Below are 26,573 nucleotides of genomic sequence, written 5' to 3'. Positions count from 1 at the left end.
TGGTTGAAAAACACTGATCTAGACCCACAAGACAGTGCGCTGAACCTTCTTTCTTCAATGATTTGTGGTCTTCACTGGTGTCCAAACTGGTGTCCATCCTTAACATGGTAGGGATAACATGTCAGTGCAAGGGTGGGGTCATCTAAGATAGCACAAGGGTTAAAAAAGGATTTTGCTGGTGACAAGTCTAGATTATAACCAGAATCAAACGCAAGAAAGAGGGTGTTGCTCACTGTTTATCGGTTCTTTAGGATGCTTGTTTTGGGGTTTTCTGTTGATCTGGTGTAAAAACCTTAATGTTAATGTTTTAAAAATCGTTTTTTTCTGAGTAAATATTGCGTTTTCTGACTGTACATCCCGGAATTGTGTTTTTTTTTTTCTCCAAATCCAGTGATCCAGTGATCTTAGCGTTTTACTGAAGGGCATGTGTGAGCAAAAAGTGCTAAAAAAGTCAAGAACTAATTATCCATGCGGGCTCTTAGGAAAATCTATGACACTTAAGTGCAAAAACAGCTCCAGTGCAAAACTGAAGAGAGATTTCAAATTAAAACGAAGACATGAACAAGTTGAGTCTGCCTGGTGTTTTTTATTTTATTTTTTTTTTTTTTGTCTGTTTTAGTCTTCCCTGATTCAGAAGCTTTTGATGTAAAATGATCTTTAATGAAATAAGCTGCACTGGTGTGGGAGTGTGTCTGTTTGTGTTCCCTGTAAGTGGAGGATTAAGTCAAATTTTATCCCAGGATAAACAGCCACCGATCAAGCAGAGAGCAATGGCAACAAACCCAATTAAGAACGTATTTGTGGCAGTGTCTTTCCCACAAACAGAGTTAAAACCTGACAGATGCCAGTCTTTCTCTATTACATTGTTAAACGCCGCCTCCCTCCACCCACAACCTCCAGCAGCAGCACTTTATCAGTTTGGCCTTTTCCTGCATCTTTATTCTTGAGGAAAGTCATTGTACTGTTTTTTTGTTTGTTTTTTTCTGATGTGTTGTAGGTCAAAAATGTGGACAGCGCATTATTTGTACTTACTGAAAGCAAACAGAATACTTCCTTCCCACCCGTTTACCAAACATTCAAATTGTTATCCTGCACAAGTTGCAGGATTTTAGTATCAAGTCTTCTTTGCAGTTTTAAAATTACAGGCAAACATACTGGCTTATTGTACCTCCTAGCTCTAAAAGCTTGAAAAATCTCTGGCACCTCTGAAAAAATCTCTGTGGCTGCTAAATTCACAGATTTACTCTGAGATTCAGAGAGAAAACAAGAGCGACAAGCAAGGAAGATGAAAGATGTAGAGGTGGAAGGTATGGAGCCTGCGACCTGACAAGGGTAAAAAAAAAATAAGCAATTTGTTCCTATGAAATAGTAATTCATTACCTTACAATTATTGTGACCTTTTTACACGCCCCGTATTTTCAACCAAAAATAAACTTAAATACTTCCGGCTACATATTTACTGTAAATAAAATAACTGGTTTAAAGCAATAATAACAATGAAATATATTTGGTGGCGAAATTTACATATTTCACAAAACTGCAATGGAAACACTTTTTTTCTAATTAAATGGGTTAAGGGACCAATAACTTTGCACAGGTAGACAGTTTGCATCGACAGTCTCCAACAAGCGCAGAGTTGCCGGAGGGATACGCGTGGACAGGTCACCAGCCTGTTGCAGGGCCCATGGGGCTGGAGCGATCTCGGTGGCTACGCCCATTGGGACCTGAGCGGCTGACTGAACGGCAGACAGAGCCCCACTGTTTGATAGGGATGCAGCCAGCTCGGGCCTCCTAAATCTTCTGAAATTTTCTTATTTTCATCAAGATAATAATCAAAAGATGACCTAGTTTGATTCTTGTTTTTATTTTTTCTCTTTCAAACTAATGTGGGATACAGAGACACAGAAGTAGCGACGAAAGTTGCTGATCTCACGGACCTAGACATGGAGGCCTGATTACCGATGCTTTTGTAAATAAATAAATCCGATCTCTAAACATCTTCTGTGTCTTCCATGTCTTGTAATGACATTTACACAGACAGAAATTTGAATGTATCTACTGTAAATCCAAGTATTGCTCAAATCTGTGTTTTTGAATGAGTTGGTTTGTGTTTATTCGCATAAAGGGTTCAATGGAAACATTATAATTAAACATTTTGCAAAGTGAAATTTGGCACATCTAACAAAGAAGATGAGGAGATTTGCTTAATTTTCCACAAAATAGGGGCATGCCAGAAAAGAGACTGCCTGACAAGTTACTACTTCAGGTCAATGCGAAAACGTCATCTTTTAGGATTTTAAATTCTTCTTCGTTTGAACAAATTATTATTTCAAGGGAAGATTTAAGTATTCCATAGGTATAAATTACTATTGTGAGGGAACAAATTAATATTTTGTGGGAACAATATACTTTTTCTTGGTAATGAAATCCTAGGTTATTTTGAGAAGTGTTTGTTTTGTTTTTGGTTTTTGGTTTTTTCATCTTTTTTCTTTTCTGATTTAAGGTTCTAACAGCTTGTAGGTAGATGTAATGTTTGTATTCAGGGTTGGGGAAATAAGCCTTGGCTTCACCCAACACCTTTTTCGGTTAATTTTGTTCAATGTTTATGTTATGTTTATTTATTTATTATTATTATTATTATTTTTAATGTTTATGTTGACATTGATCAGTGTCAATGTTTATGTTGATGTTTTTAAGTTTGTTTGTTTAACATAACCGAAATAAAGTTTCTCACACCATTTTAGTTCGTGGGAACGATATAATTATTTTTTTTTCCCCATGTCAGGTCACGGGCTCCGTAGAAGGGCTTGCCAGTGTGCAAAAACATGGGGGAAAGATGTTTTATGAGCGTTACACTCCAAAGATTTTTCTTTAATCTGTTATTTTAGGGTATTTTTTTTTTTGCATCCTAATACAGACATGTAGAATTCCGATATGAAGCTTAAAGATCTGTTTTTTTACTTTATGTACCATATTTTTCAGAGTATAAGTTGCACCTTTTTGTATAATTTTAAAATATAAATTTTTAATTTTTATCAGCAGACTCTTCATTTTATCCAAAGAGATGAAGGAAATTCAGATCCTAAATTCATGTTAACATCCTCAAGAAACGAATAAAAAACTGCCCTGGACATTCCTGGCAGCTCCACAACCCGCCCACGTCCTAATCAAACCATATTTCCCTGTATCTCCAACCAGCCGTCTGTCAGCAGATGAAAGGATCACGTTGTTTTTGTTTGAGTGGCCTCACAGTAAGAACCTTTCTGCTTCAAAGCTTTCCGTGTGAGGCGTGCGTGTCCTCCGCATGACATCAGGTCCTCCAACTTCCTCCTTCTACCACCCATCAAATGTACAGCGTTTATCTTCCATTGGGAAACGGCAGCACTTGACTTTTAACCATTAGAAAAGCCGTTAGTGCACACGTTGAGATGGTACAACAGGCACAAATGTATTTCAAATGTATTTAACACCCACTTTCTCACACATGCAGACAAACAAAGCACTTTGTGTCCGTAATCAGAGTAATCTGAATAGTCATCAGACGTGAAGATAATGACACAAACAGAGCTGCAGCAGTGCAGGTCAAAACAGTTCAATTCAGTGTGAAGAGTCCCTGATCATTCCTGTTCAAATAGACAAACACAAATACATTTAATGGGAAAGAAACACAGATTTGATGCAGTAAAAAAAGAAATAAAAACGGAAATTATAAGAAAGGAAATGAAAGTCCTTATAGACAAGTTAACTAATGTCACACTCTCATTCCATAACTGATTTTTATTCTTTTTGGGATTCAAATCCTTTTTATTATTGGAAATTCTGTCTTCTGAAATCTGTCAGCTTTAAAGTCGTCTTCTGCCCGTCACCACACTTCACACATTGTGCTTTATTTTCAGACAATAGCTTCGTTTCTCAGGCGTGCGGTGAAGTCAATGACATATAATGAGACCAACAAGAAAATAAATTTGATGGGCTCTGCACAAATGCTAATTGACCTTGAAGTGGAATATTAAAAGAAAAGGGCTACTATTCTTTTTATTCCTGTTCATTTGAAAATGAAAAACTATATATTATATCACCTTTTGAAAAAAAAATTAAAGCATAAAGAAGTTTTTGTTTTAATTTTACATTTTTTATGATTTTTTTTAAACTAAAAAACTGCTGTGTCTCATTCCAACTTTTAAAAACATTTCTAGACAGATGCCATTGTCTTGAAGTGACTCTTAAATGGGTATCTGCAACCGTATCTTATAGCAACCATGGGCTGGTGGCATCAAAGCAAGCAGGGGAAACCATGGCGATGGGTGTTCAGTTGGGGAAATGGCTGGTACTTTACCAAAGCACGTAATTGACAACTGTGAGCCCAGCGTTGATCTAATTCATACCTTTTTGTGTCTCTTAACTGGCAGGGCTGCATTGGCAGTCTGCTATGACACACATGCATCCAGACATGCACATGCAGCATTCTCAGGGTTTCAAACTTCCCGTCCAAATATGAAATTAACACAATTTCTCCAACAATAGGAATGAACGGCATCCCAATACCACCTAATATCAGTCGGCTCTGAATGCATGCTTATAAGAGAGCTGTATGCATATGCCGCCTGTGCTCTCAGGACGGGGGGGGAGTTACAGTACCTGTAGGGGATCCAGTCGGAGGAGTGCTTGGAGCTCATTTCTATATCAGCTGCTGCCCCACTGAGAGGCTGACGGCCTGGAACAGCACCAGCACAAGAGACTACGGAGTCTGAGGATGGCGATTACAGCCACAGAGCCCACATCGCCTCTTCATCCTCTGCACACCTCCGTGTCTTCTCACGCTCCCCTTGTATATCCTCACACTGTAAGGCAACGGACGACTAGCAGTCTACTCAGACAACCACACACTTCAGTCCTGCACACTGAGCTTGTGAAGCAGCAGTTTTCTTCCCGTCCATGTATAAAGCTCCCAGTCAATGCCTCTCCTCTTCTCCTCTTCAGCCATCCGCCGCCTCTGCTCCTTCTCGGTGCTGGCTTCCTTCCCTCACTCTAACTCTGTCTGAATCTCCCTCAGTGTGTTTCCCTTTAAATCCCCCCTCCTCCTCTTCCTCATTCTCCATCCAAGTCGAGCTCTTTACCTCTTCGGCTAATCTCATTCTTGTTACGTCTCGTGCAGTGTCACCTGCAGCAGCAGCAGGGGCACCCAAACCAGAAGCAACAGAAGATGAAGAGAATGACCTTTGCCTCCCTTCATTGAACCTATTAGGATATTTCAAAACTGCGATGCCCAATTATTCTTCTCTTGCACCCACCCTCTCTGTCTGCACCCTGCATCTGTCTTGCACACCATCCATATTGCACGACGCATGTCAAGCAGGGAATCCGATGTGTTTTCTCTGGGTCATAATTTATTTATTCTTGGCATTAGCATTTAAGCTCACACACTCATGCTAAAAGCCTTTATATCAACACTCTCTAGAAACAGACAAAGGCACTCTGTGATAGTGCCCATCGCTCGGAACCTCTCTCACACATCTGCTTCCGCCCTCCATTCGCCACCCCTCACTGTCAGCGCACAAACACACATTGCTCACTGTGCTCTCTGGGTTATTCAGGAGTCCATCTATAGGCAGTTAAAGCAGGCGGCTTCCTTGTAACTAATCACCCGCGGGTATCACCTGCCACCATCCTGAAAGTGCATTAATAATGGACGACGGTGAAAGCACGTTGTCTGCTTTGGAACAAAATAAAAAGCCCAGACACAGTTTCATCGTTTGTTCTTTTGAACAACAAATATACGTCATGCGCACGTTTGTCCTGTGCTGAATACACTGTAAAGGTTCATTCTCCCAAGGTCAAAGCATCCTCTGTGTCATGCGCCAATCACATCAGACATTCGCCCACATGGTAAAGCTGTAATGCAGCATGCAGGATGGGCCAAAAAAAGCAGGATTTAAAACACCCAAACGTCCTTCCTCAGCCATTTATAGTCTGGCAACAAAGAAATGTGTCATTTGCTGATGTAGTAATGAAAATAAAAAGCATTAAAAGCTTACTGTGTAAAGGAAGCATATGTTTTACATTTAGGGTTCATATTTAAAAAGAAAAAGGTTGTAAAACCCATTGCAGAATTTGTAGCATAATAAGCAAATGTATTACAATTTTTTCCTCACTAAAGGCGTATTTAAAAGCCTTACATTTTTTCAAAAAACTACAGTGCACCTTCTAATCAGGTTTACCCTGTGATACCCTATGATACTTTTCCAACTTCATTCCTATTGGGTTACATATATCCTAAAAAATTAGAATATAGCACAAAAAAATACAACATTTGTTGCCAAAAAAGTAAACTAATAAGGGGATACTTTGATTTAAATAAAGTCACTAAATCTAGATTTAATTTTTTTCTTGAAGTTTTGAAGATGATGGAATAAAAACCCATTGTGTTTTGGGAAAATTAAATTTAAAAAAGAATTATGTTGGGAACTTGGAAACACTCGAAACAACGAATTAACCCAAAACACCTTCAGGATAATTATTCTTTAACAGGTCTCTGCATCCGGGTCAGTAGACTACACAATCATGGGAAAGACTGCTAACTCGACAGAAAGCAGAGGTCAGGCAAACCATTTACAAGGTCAGAAAGCAACAACAGGTCACTGCTAAACAAACTGGTTGTTCACAGAGTGCTGCATCCAAGAATATCAAGGGGAAAATTGAGTGGATGGAAACCCATGAGAAGTGAAAATCATTTAAGAATTTGGGGTAGCATGACATGGCATCAACTGAGGTCGCAGCCACCACACACAGATGAAAACTATAGAGGGGGCTGTAAACTTTTATTTCAAAAAACGTAAATAATTATATTGTTATGCCGATGATCTGCGAGTACATGAGTCCTTCAGTTTGAGAAAAAAGAGCTCACTAAACATTTTAACAGAGTGAATTGATGACATGAAGCAGTGGTTGAGCCAGAATTTTCTGTATTTGAACAAGTCAAAAACAAAGAGAACAGTTTTTGTTGACACCTCTACAGTTGACTCTGCTGTTAGACAAACTGTTTGACAGTGTTGTCGAAATGAGCTTTAATCACTTCCATCTTTTAGCAAAGGCTAAACCTTCCCTGAGCTGCAGTGATCTTGGAAAAGATAATTGTAACTCTTTGTACTTCGGTGTCGCCCAACGATCACTGAACCATCTCCAGTTAGTTCAGAAGGCAGCAGCACAACGGTTAACTGGAACATCCAGATGAGAACACATCACTCCAGTGCTCAGTTCCCTTCACAGGCTCCCTGTTCATTTTAGAATTCAGTTTAAACTTTTACTCTTCATGGTCTTGCCCCAGTTTACTTAACTGAGCTTTTAACTGTCTGCAGCCATTCTAGAGTTTTAAGGTCTGCTAATCAATATTTGCTTGATATGCCCAGGTCACGACAGAAACACTGGGGTGACCGTGCTTTTTCCATTGACCTCAACACCTTTAAACGTCAATTAAAAACTTACCTTTTTAAAAATGCCTTTTAATGCAAAGGAGTCAGTGGCATTTTTTATTTTTGTATTTATTTTTTAGGTATTTCATTGCTGACTGCATTTTGTAATTTTAAGCTATTTTTAATTTTGTTCTTAATTTGCCTTATTTCAAACTTTCTCTGGTCTTCCTTTTATTGTGAAGCACTTAGGTAAAGAAGTTCATTCATTTATTCATTCATTTAGATCCCAAGGTCTCAGAGTGGAGAGACACTGAATCCACACTGCAAGAAGCTTCCAGAGAAATGTTGGTTGACTGTGTTTTCTAAAGTTCATGGTCGATGCGGCCATTTAGAAAGGAGCTTCTAGAGAACATATATAATACTTTTTTAAATTAAATGACAAAAAAAATGGAGGTCTTTCACATGATTCTAAATGTCGTTTATATGCACTTCTTTAACGTATATAAAGTATGTGCTATATTTTGGTTTGTTAGTTTTTGATGTTTGATGCTATTTTTCAATCAGATATGAACTGAGAAAAACACAAACACTACAGACTACTTGTTACAGAGAGGGTCCTCATGGGAAATATAATAGAATTTTTTTTTTTCCTTTTACAAAAACATTTCTCTGATCTAAGATTTGGAAAAAAGCTTGAGTTGATGAAGCACAAACTCTCCAAATCCACTTCAATTTGCTTTAAAAGCCTGCTCTCATGTGGGTGGTCCGCACGTCACATGAAGATGTGACAGACTGCAGGCAGAGCTGCTGTAACTGTCTCTGCTGATGTGGTGCGACATCTAAAGGAAAAAGCACTGCCTAACAATGCTGTATCGCAAGGAGGTACAGGGACATCAGAATGACAAGACGTTGGTGCTCTAGAGTTTCTGAAGAACACAATAGTACATGCTTTTAAAAGATTTTGTTAAATAAATAATTGTTAAGGTGGTGGAGGACCACAAATGCAGGAGACTGGGCTTGGTGACCGAAACTAAAACATTCAATATATAAACTGAAACATGACAAAACCATGGGAGTAACATAAAGATGACAAGACAGATGACCTGACAATAAAAAACTAAAAAACCAGACACTTAAATAGACCGAGGGTGAATAACTAAATAACACCCAGATGTGGATGACCAACCTGAACCTGGTGAGACTGACAAGGAAAACAGATCATGATAAAAACATCACAAAAATCTATGCACAGAATAAAAGAATTTTCAGAGGACAGTGGTCACTAATAATTTAATTTTTTTTAGAAAGTGCGATGAAAGCCGGACATGTAACAAGCCGCTCTCTGGGGAACAGGTGTAAGAACAGCACCCTCTTTAATAATTGATGCTGAGCTGAGGACTTTGAAGTTCGCCTTTGGAACCAGGAGACTTAGAAGTGGGTGGGAGGCAGATTTCTTTCTTCCTTGAACTCATGAACGGCATAAGAGGCTCTGCTTTTTATTTCAGAGCAGATTGAAAAAAAACAAAAAACTGCTGCACTCAAGAGTTTATCCCCCCCCCTACGGAGTAGGGGGCCAGCATTTGCAGAGATCCCAATAATGCCTCTGGCACAGAGTGGACATTGAAAGGGGAAATGGATATCTGTCTTGTGTCTGCTTGTCTTAGCCACAATGAGGGAAAAACAGCCGTGGAGCACACGGGTCTAATAACACAGCAAACTGATGCCCTGTTCATGACATAATGGCTAGTGGCTGGCATTTCCCTTTGTCTGTGTTAGTGCTTGGAAGTGTTTAGAGTTTATATCGTTCAAAAGGCCTTTTATCGCACAGATGCAACAGATTTACAAGCCAATAAATCCAGGGAGGAAAAAGGCTGTTACGGGGGGAAAAAAAAGAAAAGTGGTCAGAATAAAAAAACAGCTTTTCCCTGTATGATTGTATTGATTAAAAGCTCCATCTTTTTGCTGATTTTGCCCTGTGACTAAATGCAAATATAAGAAACAAACATTTTTTTCCCTTTTAAGAACTGCAACTGATCACTTGCGTCAGTTTATAGACTGAGTTACATCAGTGAAAGCCAAAGTTGACCTCACTCCTGTGTGATCCAAGCACCAGTCAGCGTCTTCATCGCTTTAGTTCTTTTATTTGGGCTGCATTTGGAGACCACTGTGACGAGCCCGCCAGTAAAATAAGAAATCTGAAGGAGGCAGTTAGGGAACAGCTAAGAGGCCAGTCAGTGACTCCAAATGTTGCGTCACATTATCACTCACAGGAGCTACCGTACTTCAGAGCCACTGACACAGCCAAGAGATTGTGTTAGTAATGTTGGTGTACGTGAAAAAAGCCCAGCACACACACATTCAATGCAGAATGAATCATCTACAAGGATACCTGATGGTGTGCCATCTTGCTAATAAGTCCTTTTAGATGTTTGACAGAGCTAAAGGTTTAAAAAGATTCAAGCAGGCTTGACTGAGGCAGCTGCTTTTCTTACTGTTTACAGTCCATTTCTCATCTCAGCTGCTGGAAAGGCTTTTAGATTTTTTGGATTAGAAAACAGTTAAAGAAAAAGTTTAAAGAAAAGGCTGTTTTAAGAAACAACTCAAAAAAAGTGCTAAAATGTTCATTTGAAAGCAGAGGGTCATGACCTCTGAAAAAAAAATAGCTTCAATACATGTAACTGACATGTTGATGCATACATAACACTAAACAACTGTATAGGTAAACTTTTATTAATGTTTTGTTATGCCTCAAGTAAGAGTGAACATTACACATTAGTTAAGTGCTAACTAATTCATTAACTAATATGCTTAATAAAGAAGTATTGCATAAAAGGGTCTGTTATTTAATAGTTAAATAATACTTACTTATGCCTTAACTAACGTTATAAGGGACCCCTATTGTAAAGTATTAAGTAAAGTTCCTTAAATGTGCTGCAAATACCAGACTCCAATAATAAAGTTCAATCTTTGTCTAAAAAGTGCTGCATCCTTTTTTTCAATTTTTACAAATTACTTAAAAAAAAGTGTGTCCCGCTTATTGGAGTTTGCTGCAAACTAACTTTACCAGGCTTTACCTTCTCTTTGCTCTACACCTTTCCAAGTATTTCTCAAAATCAGCACAGTCCCAAATGTTTGTCTCTTTGAGGGCATAATGTAGAAATAAGAATTTTTTATTATTTGAGTCTAAATCATTTTGCTCCATACTCTTTATAATAAAAAAAACTTGATTTAACCCTTGTGCTATCCTAGGCACTTTAACATTGGGAGTTGGGTCACCTAGACCCACTAGACAGTGCTCTGAACCGTTTTATTTAAATGATTTGAGAACCTCATTGGTGTCCATGGATTACATGAAATCTTTCCACCTTTATCCACCTTTGTCATGGTAGGGAGAACACGTCAATGTAAGGGTGGGGTCATCTGAGATAGCACAAGGGTTACGACTCAAATTTTACAGTAATTTTTGGTTCAATTTTAAAAATGTTAGACTGGCATTTATTGTCAATATTTTGGAAACAAAACATTAGATTTATGTTGTAAGAATAAGAGTTTTAGATTTTATACGATGGGCCAGCTTGTACTAAGATCGTATTCTCATTTTGTTCAGATTTTGCTCCAAAATGAGTCATTTTAAGATAATAAAAATGAACTACAATGAGGTACATAAAAACTCAATATTCTAAACCACCTGCTTGGATCTAGCAAAAAATCCTTATTATTGGGCTGTAATACATTCAATCTGACTTGACTGACCATGACTTTTTTGGCTTTTTATTCCCTGTTTGAATGCTTGTTTGGAATTACTTGCTTCTAGATTTTGTTACACCCTTGTTTAGGGTCTTGTAAAAGGAAGTAACATGAAGGGAAGAGGAACAAATTAAATACTCCAACAACTCAAAAGCTTTCAAAAACAAACCGAGGCTGAAAATGTACTAATAGAAAAATTATTGTAAGACTTCTTGTTAAGTCAAAATGGCTTGCTGCATGGGCAGAAAATGTTACTGGTTTCTAGTCATTAGCTTCTTAGGATTAATGTTCTTTTGTATGTTTTTAGGCTGCCTTTTTGCAGTGTTGAACCAACGTAGTCACAGGATTATAAATACAAATACAGTGGAGCAGTTCTTGTATCAACATTGGGCCCTGTCTCTCACTGCTCAGTGGCTGTCAGAGGGCCACATGCATAAAACATGATTTGGATTAGGAAATGTCACGCTGGATGAAACTGTGTCCCACTGAGAAAACCAGATGGACTGCTTGAAAACACAACAAAGTTCATTTCTCTGTCCTCCCATGTTTAATCCTAGCTTTACAATTTACAGTATTTATTTTTAAAAACCATTCCTGTTTAACCACAAATAAACCTCTAAATGATTCTGGTTGTAATAAAATAACCAAATTTGGTCTCATTTTCCCAAACAGAGAAAAGGTACAAACTGCCTACCAACTTTGAAGGTAGCAGCTTGTTAGCAGAGCATCACATAACACTGAGAGGCTGGAATCAGAACCTTAAAACCCAAAACAGGGGTCTAACGGTCTGGTGAGCTGCTGCTTGTGGCAGACTCTTCTTTACCCCTGGTGTTCAACAGCAACAGGCATACACGGACAAACCCCAGAATGGAAAGATGAGTCACCTCCTCTATTATACGTGCCTAAAAAAAAAAGATGCGGCTTTAGATTTAAGAGAAGCCCAAACAGGGTCAAAACTTTTAATCGGTTCCTCTGTTTTGCAATCTTTATTCTATTTTTTTCTGGGTGAGGCCACTTAAACGAGGGTGTTGTTGTTGCTTGTTAATTCTCTTCTGGTGATAAATGCTTGGATGAAACAAGAGTCCAAACAGGCTGACGTCACACTCAGGCCACACAAAAAAGAAGACGTTAAATGACACAGTCATTATGGATGATGCTGTACAGCATCTCAGCTTTAAATCGATCTTTAGAGCATTGTATTTCTGATGTGACTCACTGTTTCCAAGCTGCTTGTACCCTAACGTTAGAGATACCTCACTCAGACTTGTCACACAGCTTCATCCCCTATTTTATTAACCTCCCTACAAGATAAAAAAAAAAACAGCTGCTCAAAAACAGTTCTAAAAGTGAGGGACACTAAATCAGCTTGTCCTATAAAATCATCTTGAAGTATTTTACATTTCTTTTGAAAAACCAACCTGTTCATCTGCCTCAAATGTGTTTAATTCTATGTACATAAGCTAAACAGATGGAGGGAGAGCTGCTGGTTGCCCAACACTCCTTCTAACTCAGCATCTTTGCAAAGAACCATGTCACACCGCCTCCTCTGCTGGCTCGCTCCTGTATCCATGGCAACGGCTTAGACTAGTTATCGTGGAAAAGCTCTACATGGACCATTTGACCAAGATTTCTAAATGTGGAAGGACACGCGTGTGAAAATGAAAAAGACATCGCCCCCTTCTCAATTACCATGGCTTTGATTAATCAGTATCAAGCTGTGCCTGCTTGGGCTTTAGCCATCACGGAGCTGTCAGTGGCAGTGCGGTTCTTTACTCTCTTTACTCCCCTCAACCAGCAGAGGGCAGCACTTAGAGAACACAGGTAGATGCAGTGATGCTGTATGAACACAGGGAGGCACTGTACGTCAGCAATAGCTTTGCTTGATCTGTTTCAAATGAAACAACTGCAAATTATGAGAAAAATCAAAACAATTTCATGCATTTGCAAACAAAATAAAATTATTAGGAAGAATAGTATGTATGTGGGAAGGTTATGACTGAAGTCCATGAGATTTTCTCATATGTTCATGTGATCCCATGTGTGATGCTGAGGTGCTGTGTCTGCTGCGATCACAAGCTTAGCTTTTCTGTATCCCTGACATGTTCAGACTCCTTTACACTCTGCTGTTTTTAACACATCCATCTTTTTTCCTTCATCATCGTCCATTTTCTCTGCAGAAAAAAAAGGTTTTTAGTAAAGTTTTATGACTAAATAATAATGTGAAGCTTCTGTCAGTGACATCTAGAAAAAAAAATAAGGAATGCAAAGCACGTCTCCACGTCTTTTAAACCCAAACTTTCAATTCTTACAGAAAAAACGTCAATAAATTTTTAAGATCTTGAGAGCAAAGTTGCTAAAAAAGAAAAGAAAAGAAAACATGAATTAAAAAAAATACTACGGAATGGATGTTTCTGTTGGTTTACTTCAATTATTACGAGATGTGAGAAAAAAAAGGGACAAAAAAGGACTTTTCTCAGATACGTCCTTTCTAAAAAAAAGGGTATTCAAGCCCTCAGGGTCATGCAAACGAATGTGAAGGACTTCCAGAGCAAAGAGACAGCTGTTCTCAACTTTAATTATTCAAAGTAACCAAAAAAATTCAGAAAAATGTTTCATTTCAAAAGGATTTTTTGTGATAAACTAATAAAACTACAGAAAAAACTACGTCAAAAGCAAATCATAAGAAGTGAAACACTCAGCCCATTTTTAAATAATGTGAAAATAATGTTTAAAGTGTTGTCATTTTTCTGTTCTATGATGTTTTAAACTCAATCCACGCAATTGTATTAAACTAATTTTAATAGTGGAATTTGCGTGCCGCTTGGTGGTGTAGCAGTTAGTACTCTCGAGGCTATGGTTGAAATCCCAGGTGGGACCTTTTCTGTGTGGAGATTGCTTGATCTTCCCCATGCGTGTGTGGGTTTTCTCCTTTTACTTCAGCTTCCTCCCACAGTCCAAAAGCATGCTTCATAGGTTAAGTGATTACACAAGATTGTCTGAAGGTGGGAATGTGAGTGTGCGGTCTTTGGACAGACAGACCTGATAACTATATGTGTAATTACAAGAAGTTACATTTTAATTGGAACAGTTATCCATCTATTATAGAGTGAACAAAAACACTATTTCTTAAAAAAGAAAAGATATACAGTAGTTTTTAGTTTGGATTGGAACTTTGTATATAAGTTCTGCATCATAATACTGTGGCCTATATTTCAGTTAACAACAGCTGGCACTGAGGAGTTAATAAATGCTTACAGGTGTCTGTGTTTGGGTGCCTTTTTAACCATCTCATTTGGTTTTATTAAGACAATATGATATTTTTTCCGTGTTATTGTCTTAATAAGTTGTAATAATCACTGGACTGAATTTTGCTATGAAAATCATCTTCAATAAACTGGAACAAAACAGCAAAACCACTGTAGTTCTGGATTGCCTGGAGCCAAAAACAATGAAAGTAAACCACTAAACATGAAAAAATTAACAAAATAAAACTTGAAGAAACAGAAAAGAACAAAACCCATAAAAAGACACAGTTAAATACATGTATTTACTTAAAAATACACAGTTAAAGCTGTCAGATACACCCTTATTCGTGATCTGATTGTCCACTCGCATGTTTTGACCGTTTATTTTTTCTCTATTTCTCCACATTTCAGCTCCAACAGCAGTCCTGCTGCCCTAAGACCACTTCAACACAAATCCACTTTGATGCAAACGTGAACAAACAACCTCCCCTGTGCTAATGACACACCAAAGGCATCAAAGCGACAGGGCAGCAGGTACTACACAGCCATCTGATGATGATTTATGAAGTGAAAAACTCACCCGGATTAGGTTGTTGATTGTAAATATACCGTCAACGTTGAATAATAAAAAACAGGTTTTCATAAATTGTGTTTTTTTTCTTTTCATTTTGGAGAATGACGCCATGTCATCAGCTCCAAATCTCTTCGCTGCATCATCAGCGTCATCACAGTCTCACCCTGGAGCCATCGAAGACACTCGAGTCTAGATAATCATTAGGTTTTGCTCGGGGGTGTTTAATGGGCTTTGTCATGAACTGAGCAGCTGATTTCTCACATTTAGGTGCTAAAAGGATCCAAATAATAGCAGCACTTTTTCTAGATCTTTCAGTGTAGAAAAAAGCCTCTAGTGCCTATGCATGCCTTTGTAAAAACATTCTCTAATTTCATATTTTATATGTACTAGACCAATGTAGACTAAAACTGTATTTTTTTCATGATTTTTGAGAAAAAAATCCACTAAATAAATAGATTTTAAGCTTTTTTTAAAGGACTCTATTATTATTATTTTAGTTTCTTTCAATAACATTAATTTAACATAAGAGCATTTAAAATGCCTTTTACCCAACATTCCTTGACTTACATAAATAATAATAATATAATAGAAACTAATATAATTATACTAAATTTATTATTTGAAAAAAGATTTACAGTAAAAATAGCTTGATGGTTTGAATGTAAATGTTGCGGAAAACAGCAAACGTTCTTTGAGATGCAATTGGTGTCATCTATTGCATAAACAAAATATTTATACATTTTCACATTAATAAGACAATCATTTGCTTTTCTATCTCTGTGTTTTTTAAAGTCTTCTTACAGCAAGTATTGAAAGAAAAAAACATTTTTTCCGCAGTGACTGAGTGGTGAAACCGATTTAAACCTCCGCCCCCGAAACAATAAACAACACGTTCATAACTCTTCAAGATAAGTGCAGGCGCACCCTGAGATTGTGTTATTTTCCAGCCCGGAACAGCGTAAAAAGCTGCGACCATAAATCATTTCTGTTCATGCTAAACTACTGATGGTTGCAACTTTTTTTTTCCAGACAGGAATGAACATTTCATTTTATCTTTTTGTACAAAAAAGAAATTTAAAAAACAAATAAGGATCCAGGAAATTACATTCAGAAAATTCCTTGCAGTTTTTTTTAACATTAGCAAGACTTGAAAATATCTCCCATTCAATTTTTTAATTTATTTGTTTTTTATTTAACCTTTATTTTACTAGTAAGTCCCATTGAGATAACATCTCTTTTCCAATGGAAACCTGAGCCAAAATGCAACTTTACAAGTTCTAATCACATACTAAGCAAGAAGTTAAGCTTATGAGGATAAACTTTCTGATCTATTCATTTAAATCACTTGACCAGTAAGTATGCAGATTTTAAAGTCGTGATTTTGTATTTTGTATCTTCTGTCTTTGCATTCTTTTCTCAATTCATTAGTAAAGCTCAAGAAACAACACAAAATCCACAAGCTAAGCGGCACGTCACATCTGATACTTTTAGACGTCAACTCCATGCCTTTCAGTGCTGTGGACAGCCTCAGCTAAGCATCAGCTTGTAGCAAGACAGGGGAATTTTAGAAAAAGAAACATTTGCATCTGTGCACCTGATGTCTTTCTTTATAGGAGAACCAAGGCGAGGAACCAGGCATAGAAGCAGATGAAAAAGCTCTTATTTTTAAAAGAAGCGCCAGACGTTTTTGCCAAAATAATTACCGGTAGGTCTTTTTTTTCCCAAGTGATAATCCAAGTTTCACTATGAAGCAGCACTTGTTTCAGTCAGGTTCTACCTACATTCAATTAGAAGAGCCAGGTTGGTTGAAGTCTGCAGAATTGGCTGTGAGGGGCTTTTTTTTCCTGTGGTTAATGCAGAAACAGTTGGACGGAGGCTCAGCTACGATCAGTCCAACACAAAGAAGATGAAAACCAAGAGCTAAAATTCGAATCAATGACAAATGAAATGCTGTTTCACAGAAAACGACAGCAGATAGAGGAGTCCTACAGGACACCCAACGATGGAATCTGGGTTTTACACTTTTTTATTTCATTGTATTCATTTTGCTGAAGTATTTTGACACTTGACACTTAAATAAAATCTCATTCATAAAGAAGTATTTCTCTTGCCCTGCCATATCAGAAGAGGACACATCCTATTTTGTTGTTTTTGCAGTTTTTGTAAATCGCTTTGTCTGAGGAGGGGGTTTATTCTCTAATTTTAAGCCAGACTTTAGCAAGGTCAATACAAACACGATGGATGTCATTCTAACACAAGGATTTAAATACACTTACTTTCTTAAAGCATTTGGCAAGTTAGTAATGACAAATACATGTATATAATAAGCCTAAGTTATTCTCTTTTGTTAAAAAGATAAAGTCTTGAATACATTTTTTTATCTAATACTTGGCGCAAAGCAAAATCTATTTTTGCTGTTAAAGCGTCCTAAAGTTTTCATACTTTCACAATGAAAGGGTAAGCAATGACTGCATCATATGGTCCAAAGTCATGGGAATAGGTTAAACAGTGAATATGAATGTTTGTCTTTCTGAAGAACCTCTGAAGCATTAAAAGAAATACATTAAACTCTCTTCAGTTTGATTTGATTTTCAACTTAGAAAGTCAAAATATGAAAAAGTATTGATTTATTTGTTAATTTTCCTCTTGAAACCAAATTTGTTTGGTTATTATAAACACTTTGTACATAAATAAATAATTAAAATGAACAAAGGCTCACTTTTCATTAGATAGATAGATAGATAGATAGATAGATAGATAGATAGATAGATAGATAGATAGATAGATAGATAGATAGATAGATAGATAGATAGATAGATAGATAGATAGATAGATAGATAGATAGATAGATAGATAGATAGATAGATAGATAGATAGATAGATAGATAGATAGATAGATAGATAGATAGATAGATAGATAGATAGATAGATAGATAGATAGATAGATAGATAGATAGATAGATAGATAGATAGATAGATAGATAGATAGATAGATAGATAGATAGATAGATAGATAGATAGATAGATAGATAGATAGATAGATAGATAGATAGATAGATAGATAGATAGATAGATAGATAGATGGAGAGAGAGAGAGAGTATTGGCTAAACAAACAAAGTGTTTTTAGTAAAACAAAAACATGTTTTGAAGAGATTCTACTCACCAACACTCCCTGTCAACAGATGCTGTGATGTCAAAAGAGAAAATAAACCCATCATCACAGCTACTTGGAAAGAAGAGTCATCCGAACTTACATTTTTCCAGATTTTTTTCTCTGTCATCCTTTGGATCAAAACAAAAGAGACAAACTGAACTACAACAAGAACAAAGAAGAGAATCCACCCATAATCTTATGTGAAAGGAGGAGAGGATGAGAACTGTGGAAACCATAATGCAGAAAACTGCTAGATGAAACCTTCCTGCTCTTTTCAATGAGTGACTAACATCCAAGAAGTCTGCATAGATGTTAGTCAGACATCACAAATGCAGAGATCCTGAAGTCCACACAGTGTAGGAAAGACTGAGAAGCTGCATGCATCATAGTGCATACCACAGAGGAGGGAAGCAGAGGCCAAGAGAATATCAGGCCGTCTTCCATTGATCCATTCATAGAATATTCTGTGTTCTCAGCTTCAAGTGAAGCAGCACAAGAACAGACTGAGCTGTAGCTGAGACTGAGCAGACCTGAACAAAAACATACAATAATGGAGAAAGAAGGAGCCCATAACACAGATGCCTAGCAGACCTTCAAGTACATGCTTCAGGACCATAACTTCCTAGTGTTGTGTCTCTGTGGTTCCCAAACATTTTCTGCTGGATTCGTTTAAGAAATTCATCACTCCTAATTCCATCTAAATATGTCATTTGGACCTAAAAATCCAAAGAGCCGCACAAATGCTTACAGGAAAGAAAAAAAGGGGGATCCAAGTCCACACAATTAAATTAAAAAGCTGAAAGTCAGCATTTCCACGACATGAAAGCATTTGGCAGAGTCGCAGAGTGTGTCGTGTAATAAATCAGGTGACCCTGATCTCCTTTAGCCTGGAGGAATAGAGACCAAATGTCCTTCAGTGTGGTCCATAAACTGTTGACATTACAACAACATGCTTTTCAAAAAAGGTTCACAGCAGACACTTTTTCTGCTTGAACAGCTACGATAAGATGTAGAAACATAGCACATGCAATACTAAAATTGAGCTAAATACATAGAAACATGTAAAGAGTGGAAGTATCCAATGCAAAACATGCATTCTTGCATGGCAAATTAAGTAAGTTGTGCTCATTTACGGGTAAGTAACAAAATCCTAAAATGTCTCTTCATTGGTACTGGATGGGAGTTTTCTACATTAATAATATAATGTATTAAATAAAGGTTTCTTAGGAACAAGTCTTTTCTTTTCTTTGCGCAGTCCTACCCACACACTCTTAAACTCATAGTGAGGCCTGATAACAGAGAAACTGACGGCAAATGTTCTTTCATAAGCTCCTCTAACTCCCTCTTTTTCTGAACCTGATTAAACTGTATTTGGCTGAGAGGATACAATGCACAGAAGGAAATTCAAGCTAACCTTTATATCAGGGTAAAAAAAAAAATAAAGAAAAGATAAAAAGGTCAGGAAATGGAGGCGCTCAATAGTATCTTGTCACACCACCTTGGCCTTCCATCTCTCGGATACAGTGTTTGCACAGTGGGTGCCACGACACTGTGTGACTGTCTGTGACGCACTGCTGGTCCAAGAAGCATGACTGTGGCGGCAAAAACCCACCAACACATTTCTGGTATACGACAGCATCGTGAGGGAAGAACAAGCCTTTTGGAAAACCAGTGAAGCATTTTATTTAAAAAGTGAAACTAAGAGAGTTAAAGACATATAGCTAAAAAAAAAAATGGTTTGATGCTACTTTGCATTCATACATTTATGAAGTGTCGCCTATTAGAAGAATTGACCTATTATCTGATGAACCTGGATCATCTTTCCACCATCTGCCTCAAACTTTGAAATATTTAAATCACTGAGGATTTTAATTAATTTATCTGCTTCTTCTTTTTAAATGTTTGGTACATTCTTTTTTCTTCTTTAATTTACAACGCAACAATATAATTCCCCCCCCAAAAAATCAATAAAAATATGTCAGGTTGGAAGATTTTTCTGCATCACATTTCCAGCAGTTATATAATGAACCAAAAATAGTAACAATAAACGCTTTAAAGAATTGTATCAGCTTAGTAAGTAAACAATTAGATGTAGTAGTAATAAACAACTGCAATAAAGAGGTAGATCTGTTGTTCATATTCAAACTGTAGAAATGGTCCATACATCCACATATTGTGCAAAGATTGGATTTTTTTTTAACCAAAAAATTTAATTTCCAGGCAAGAAAAAGTAAAGTGGCCTGACTTTATAATATATTTTTTAAAGAAGAAAAAAATTAATTAAAAAATAGTCAAAAAACAAGAATAGCTTTACTAAAAATAAAATATTTTGATCAAAAATGTATTAATATATAACCTTTTTCATACAAGTTTGCATCACTAAAAGTAGATTTTAAAAAAAGCATTGTGGACATAGAATTTTTTTCAGAAAATGCATCGCTTTATGTGCAAATCTAGGATATTTTTAACCAAAAAATAGATTTCCATCATATAATAATATTAATAATAATAATAATAACAATAGAGCAACATGAGTGTTTACTATATCTCAAAAAAGACACATTTTTTAAAAATAGTCAAAAAACAAGAAGACCTTTGGCAGTTAAATGATTAAATCAAATTGTTTTTATATAACACTTTTCATACAAGTTTGCATCACTAAAAAACAAGCAGTCCTGTAGCGTCACTTTAAATCCAAGCAATGGTACTCTGATGTACATACTTACTTAGAGTAAGAGAATGATTTCAAAGTAGACTCATGCATTTTAACAGGCAAAGAGAGCACATAGCTCTATAGTGACAGCCTCCTGGGAGGTCCAAGCACAGATCCAGAATACAAATTACAGAGAGGCTCCATACATAATGCCGGGTGAAGCCTCATCGATAGGGGGCTCCGATAATCAATGCAGCAAAAGCACCGTCAGGCATCATGTAATCCACACACAGTAGTGATGGGTGATAACTGGTTAGTGCAAGCCAATATCAGACAATATTTGACTATTTTCATAAGGATGAACCATTTCTTTTCTCCAATTATGACTCCATCATACCTATTATTAACCTAATAAAACTTAGATATATGTATACATATACGTCTAATGAGGTATCCTATATGTCCAGGGTAAGAGGAGTCAATACATTTGCCAGGAAAATAAATGTTATACTGATACAAAAGAACAGCCTTTTATATTCAAAAACCCTTGTTCAATGCAAAAATACAACTCCTCATGTGTTTTTTTTTTTTTATTACCGGCCTTCATAATAATATAATGAGTGAGCATCCTTAAGGTACACAGTGGCTGTGGAGGATGTAAATAGCGGTTACCTGTCATAGCTCCATCTACTGTAAGACATGCTCCTGTTGCTGCCGACTCCCTCCATGTCCCTCGGCGCTGTTTTGGTGGACCGGACCTGATGGCGAGGCTGCCAAATGAGGGCGCATACGCTGCCGGAACAATGAGGCAAAAAAACAACAACAACAACAACAACAGCAAATTCGCCTTTGAGTGGGAAAGATGAGCAGCAACCATACAACGCTGCTATGATGAGTGAGCACGGCCAGACGCTCCTCCACGGACCGTACCACCTCAGAGAGGGGAGCGTCAGCAGCCGCTTGTTTTTGGGAAACACTGGGGGGGACGGATATTTATTTATTAAGATATTTATAATATTTCTCCCCTGTGTTTTACACCAAAGTAAACATCATGAATAAACTCTCCTGAAACTTTGCTTCAAAATTCCGACTACTAGAAATGGACACCTCTGCGTTACTCATCATGTCAATTGAACATCTCGAGATGAATTGAGTTGATTGAGTGAAATAATGATACTCCATCCAAATTGCAAAAGCAGGCCCCGTAGAAATAAGTCAAATATATGCTACTTACTCCATTAGCAATGTTTCTTTAAATAAAATAAAGAATAAATGGTTTTCCCAATTAATTCTGAATTTAAAGAAACATGTTTCTCAAACTAAGATTATTTTGCTATTGAAACTTTTTCTTGATAAGATCATTTTTCTGTAACCCTTGTGCTTTCCTGGGCACTTTAACATTGGGAGTTGGGTCATCTAGACCCACTAGACAGTGCTCTGAACCTTTTTTCTTCTATGATTTGTGATCTTCACTGGTGTCCATGGATTTCATGAAATCTTTCCACCTTTATCCACCTTTGTCATGGTAGGGAGAACACGTCAAAGTAAGGGTAGGGTCATCTAAGATATTACAAGGGTTAAAGAGTGAACCAAAATGAAATCTGTCCACTTCTATTACTATTTTCAGAATATGTGAGGATTTGATGAAAGGAACCTAAATTTGTAATTATCAGTGATCTTGGCTTAGTTTTTGCTACCTCAGGAGATATTGTCAACTCAAAGAAATGCAGTAAAATAATATATTCGTTACTCATCACTCTAACAAACATGTTTCAGCATGTGGTACAACACACTGAGAACTCCAGTCAGCTGTTTCTGAACTGTGATTCTAAGGTCACACAAACACGGGATATAACTCAGGCTTAGTGTCCTGGTTCCCCTTTGGGGACAGTATAATGAGCAAATCGTTTGAGCATTTTCTAGGTTATCAAGAACATTTCACACTAATTATGTCATAGAGTCTATGTCATAGACAATCCAGCATCCTCAGGCTCAAGTTCAGCTTTATAGTTTTTACTCATTTTTTCTTAAAATTTATTTTTTACTGAAATAAGCAAACTTTAGTTGAAAATGGGATCCAGATTGTGTTGCCTCATAATGGGTGACCTTTGCTGCAAGACGGTAAATCAATCCACTCATGATGACCCGTTCTATTTCAGGTCAATTGATCTGTTCTTACTGATGACCGACTCTCCTTTATTCACCTGCTCCGACTCACTTCAAGTGATTTATGCTTTTCATTTGCACTAAAACTATGTTTTTGTTGCAACACCGAATATATTTTCACAACCATCCATTCAGACAATCGACGTTTTGTTGAAAACATTTATCCAACAAGAATTCTTTTCATCAACAGGCTAGACATTTTTTTAGTAATTTGTTGATTTTTCTCCATGCTGGCCTTAAATTTTTGTAAGATTAAAACCAAATTAGTTGCACTAAAAAAGGAAACTATCAATTAAATCAATGTTTACATTTGTGGGAGTTCGGTTGACAGAGCTGATCATCAAATCAAAACCTGCCACAAATTTATGAAAAAATGCCTATTTGTTGGTCATCATTTCTCTATATTTACACAACCACAAAACAAAATTATATGGATTCTTTTGCTTGTTAATGATCAAATATCAAAAACTTTCCCTTCGAGTAACTAGTGCAATTACGCCCTTAAATACTCTAAAATCAAATTAATTGATCAAAATCTAGTCTTCTCTGTCACAGAAAAACACTAGGAGAAAGAAAACATGATTAAAAAAATGTTTTAACCCTATTGGGCTCAATGACAGATTTTATTTTAGCACCAAAAGCTAGACACAAGGCAAATTATAGACCAATGTAGAAGAAAAAGACATCGTGATGTGGATGTACATGATTCCCACAAAGGGATCGGATGGGAGTGTTTTGAATGTCCCGATTACAATAATCCATTTTGTTAATTCCCTCCATGCGGAGACAACAATCATTTGTATAAACGTTATAGTCGATCAAGCAACCTCGGGTTCAATACATTCTCCAACTGTAAGATGAACAAATAAAAAATAAACATTCTTGGTCACTTCAGGGTAAAGGTTCTAATTGAGCAAAGTTGGGCCAACAGTCATCTTAAAATACTCAAAGGAATTAAATATTCTTCTTAATATTTATATATATATATGTACACACCCAGCAGTGCAGTGAACATCTACTCACTTATAAACATAGAAAAATACTTGCCAACTAGTTTGATATGAAAATAATGTACAAAAGTAGAAACATTTGAATAAAGTCCGTTATTTATCAACTTGTTCGCTCACGTATATTACAAGGATCAAACTCAAGTACTTCATTTGAAGACCTAAATGGAAGTACAAAGGGTGAAAGGTCAGAAGAAGGTTGTTTTTGCGTCTGCAGTTAGGACAGCTCCACAGGTGGCGGGTCCGCCGAGTTCACCAGAAACGGGCTAACTTTGTGCATCTCAGTACTCTCGTGTGCCGTTTCTTCCACCAGGAGACGATTGGGGACAGAAAAAAAAACACAGCTAAACAGTTCAAGAAAAGAAAAACCACTGCCGTTCTTACCGGAATCAGTTTCTCATCTACTATATCAGGGGTAAATTTGAGCAAACGGGTTGGTTCCAATGGTATAATCCCAGCGAGAGTGGGCTCTTCATTTACAACTAATTGACTTACCAGCAGCATTTGTGAGAAACTGAATGTTAAGAATCACTTTTTTTGTGGTTCCAAAAACACACAAAGTTGGATTGAACCTTCAATGGAAAAACTCCAGATAAACTTGATATTTTCTGCACTTTAGGAAGATAGCACAGAATGACAATCATTCAATCTATAGCACTTATCTAAAAAATACTGAGACTACAAGGCAAATCAGTACTGCAAATACTCCATGCTTGGTGATTTAAATGATGGCAAAAGCTGCTAAAACTTAGTTTTTTTTGTAGAATATTAAGGGATGTTCAGGCATCATTTTGATATATTTATATACACATGTATCTACATAAATATTTAATTTTATTTATGTAAAGCCAAACTCAACCTCACACACTGCACTGTGGTGATTTAATAGGTCATTAGAAATACACTTTGAAAATCACAACAAAATGTCACATATGTACAGTAGCAGATTAGCACATCGGAATAAAAGTGAATATGGCACGACATATGCAAAGCTTCAGAAGATAATCTCTGCTCTGGTCAGACACTAAAGGAAGTCACCAACATTCGGAATATATAGATCATTCAATCTTGGTAGCAGTAAATTTCACTACAAGGCAAAACCAAGGTCCTTCAGAACACAAAACGTGAATTTTTCAGGTTGATTTTTTTAAGAAGGCAATGTTTAGTGTCAGGACTCTCGCCTGTAAATTAGCTTACAACTGAAGGTAGAGTGGTGTTACAATTTGGCATTGTCAGTTGTCCATAGCAATGTCCTGGAAACAGCAGTTTCTGGTCAAAGTATCTCAGAAAAGGCTGTCTGGAGTCATGCACGTGGAGAAGGCAGCGGTCAGTCATCCACTTAGGATCTGATGTCAGGCAGAGTTGGGGGGGGGGGGTTGAGAAGCTGCATGATTTCTACAGTAATAAGGCAGATTCAGACAATCACACAATGGCAGCCCCGCTTGTTTTTCTCTTTTCTCGTTGGTTCTGGCGAGGGTGGACAATCCTGTTCTTGGAATTTCCTGCAGGGGTCACGGAAGAGCAAAACGTTTAGGACATATGAGCCCGACCATCTCCGCAAACACTTTGTTTCCGTATTTATGTCAAAAGATATCCTATCTCATTTTATGATTACCAAGTGTATTTTCAACACAGCTTAGATTGTTTGTGGGGGGTGACATTCATAAACATGAATTACTGAAAATGTTCTTATAGAAATTTGACTGCTCCATCACAGGAAACTAGAACATCAGACTCCCTGGAGGCATCTCCATTCTTAAATGAAGCAGGTGGAGCTGCTCTTGCAGTTCAACATTTTCTAATCATTTTTGTATGAACTGTATTTAAAATGTAAAAAACAAAAACTCACTAGAAAAAAGCTAAAATGTTTAAAAGGCAGATGAGAACAATTGCTTAAATTTTTTTATTTTTTACATGAGGGGATAGCGCATTCTACCTGTAATGATAGATGATAAGAAACATGTTTTTATTATAAAAAATGAAAACTAATAAACAAAAAAAAACTAGAGTTCATCTTCAGATTGACTTGTAAGAATCTTACCTGATTACTCTAACCAGTTCATGGAAAGCCTGGTCTACGTTCATTCGGATTTTGGCTGAAGCCTCCATATACGTGACTTTTAACTGTCTCGCCAAATTCTGACCCTCTTCCTGGTTGACCTGAGGTAACAGACAGCGAGAGAATCGTGAATATGTGCCTAAACTGAGAGGAAAGGACCCGTCCCCTCCACTAATGCATTCAGGAACCAATATACTGTACTTTTAAAATGGAGAAAGTTTAGCAAAAAATAAGAATATCTTCTCTTTATCCATCTTGCCTGGATAGCATTTGGCTTAAAAAACTTAGTTAAGCAAATTTGGATCCATTTCTATAGGATTTGCCCGCAGTGTCCCTCTTTCACCATTAGGAGGTGCTGTGGATTCACTGCTGGAAAATGCTTTAATGTGCACCAACAGACTCCCCCAAAAAGTTCATTATTTACATTATTTAATCAAGATCTTCTCTCTCTGCTTTCTTGACACAACAGTTTCTATTTCCTCTTTTATTCAGTCACAAACTGCTGTATGATAGCTTCCTGCAGCTGGGCTGACTCTACTGTAAGCAAGATAACCATAC

General features: G+C 37.0%; 2 protein-coding genes across 5 annotated transcripts in view; both read right to left on the bottom strand.

The window, feature by feature from the left end:
• tub (tubby bipartite transcription factor) overlaps nucleotides 1-21,695 on the bottom strand; it is a 52,394-nt gene extending 30,699 nt beyond the window's left edge. For 2 of the 4 annotated variants that reach the window (XM_011489399.3, XM_004067016.4), the window contains exon 1: nucleotides 4,639-5,049. In XM_011489399.3, the coding sequence (XP_011487701.1) occupies nucleotides 4,639-4,676 (38 nt within the window). In that variant the 5' untranslated portion in view covers nucleotides 4,677-5,049. Of the gene's footprint in view, nucleotides 1-4,638; nucleotides 5,050-21,455 lie in introns of those variants that run through there. The other 2 variants (XM_023953448.1, XM_011489389.3) reach the window with 2 other exon arrangements.
• A 1,846-nt stretch (nucleotides 21,696-23,541) lies between these two features.
• Nucleotides 23,542-26,573, bottom strand: part of rras2 (RAS related 2) — a 29,993-nt gene continuing 26,961 nt past the window's right edge. Inside the window, exons 5-6 of the mRNA XM_023953447.1 lie at nucleotides 25,998-26,116; nucleotides 23,542-25,458 (exon numbers count right to left, since the gene is read on the bottom strand). Coding sequence (XP_023809215.1) covers nucleotides 25,371-25,458; nucleotides 25,998-26,116 — 207 coding nt within the window. The 3' untranslated portion in view covers nucleotides 23,542-25,370. The remainder of the gene's footprint in view (nucleotides 25,459-25,997; nucleotides 26,117-26,573) is intronic.

Source organism: Oryzias latipes, chromosome 3 (genome assembly GCF_002234675.1).
Source record: "Oryzias latipes chromosome 3, ASM223467v1".
NCBI lineage: Eukaryota > Metazoa > Chordata > Actinopteri > Beloniformes > Adrianichthyidae > Oryzias > Oryzias latipes.
This window is presented reverse-complemented; position numbering and strand designations above follow the sequence as displayed.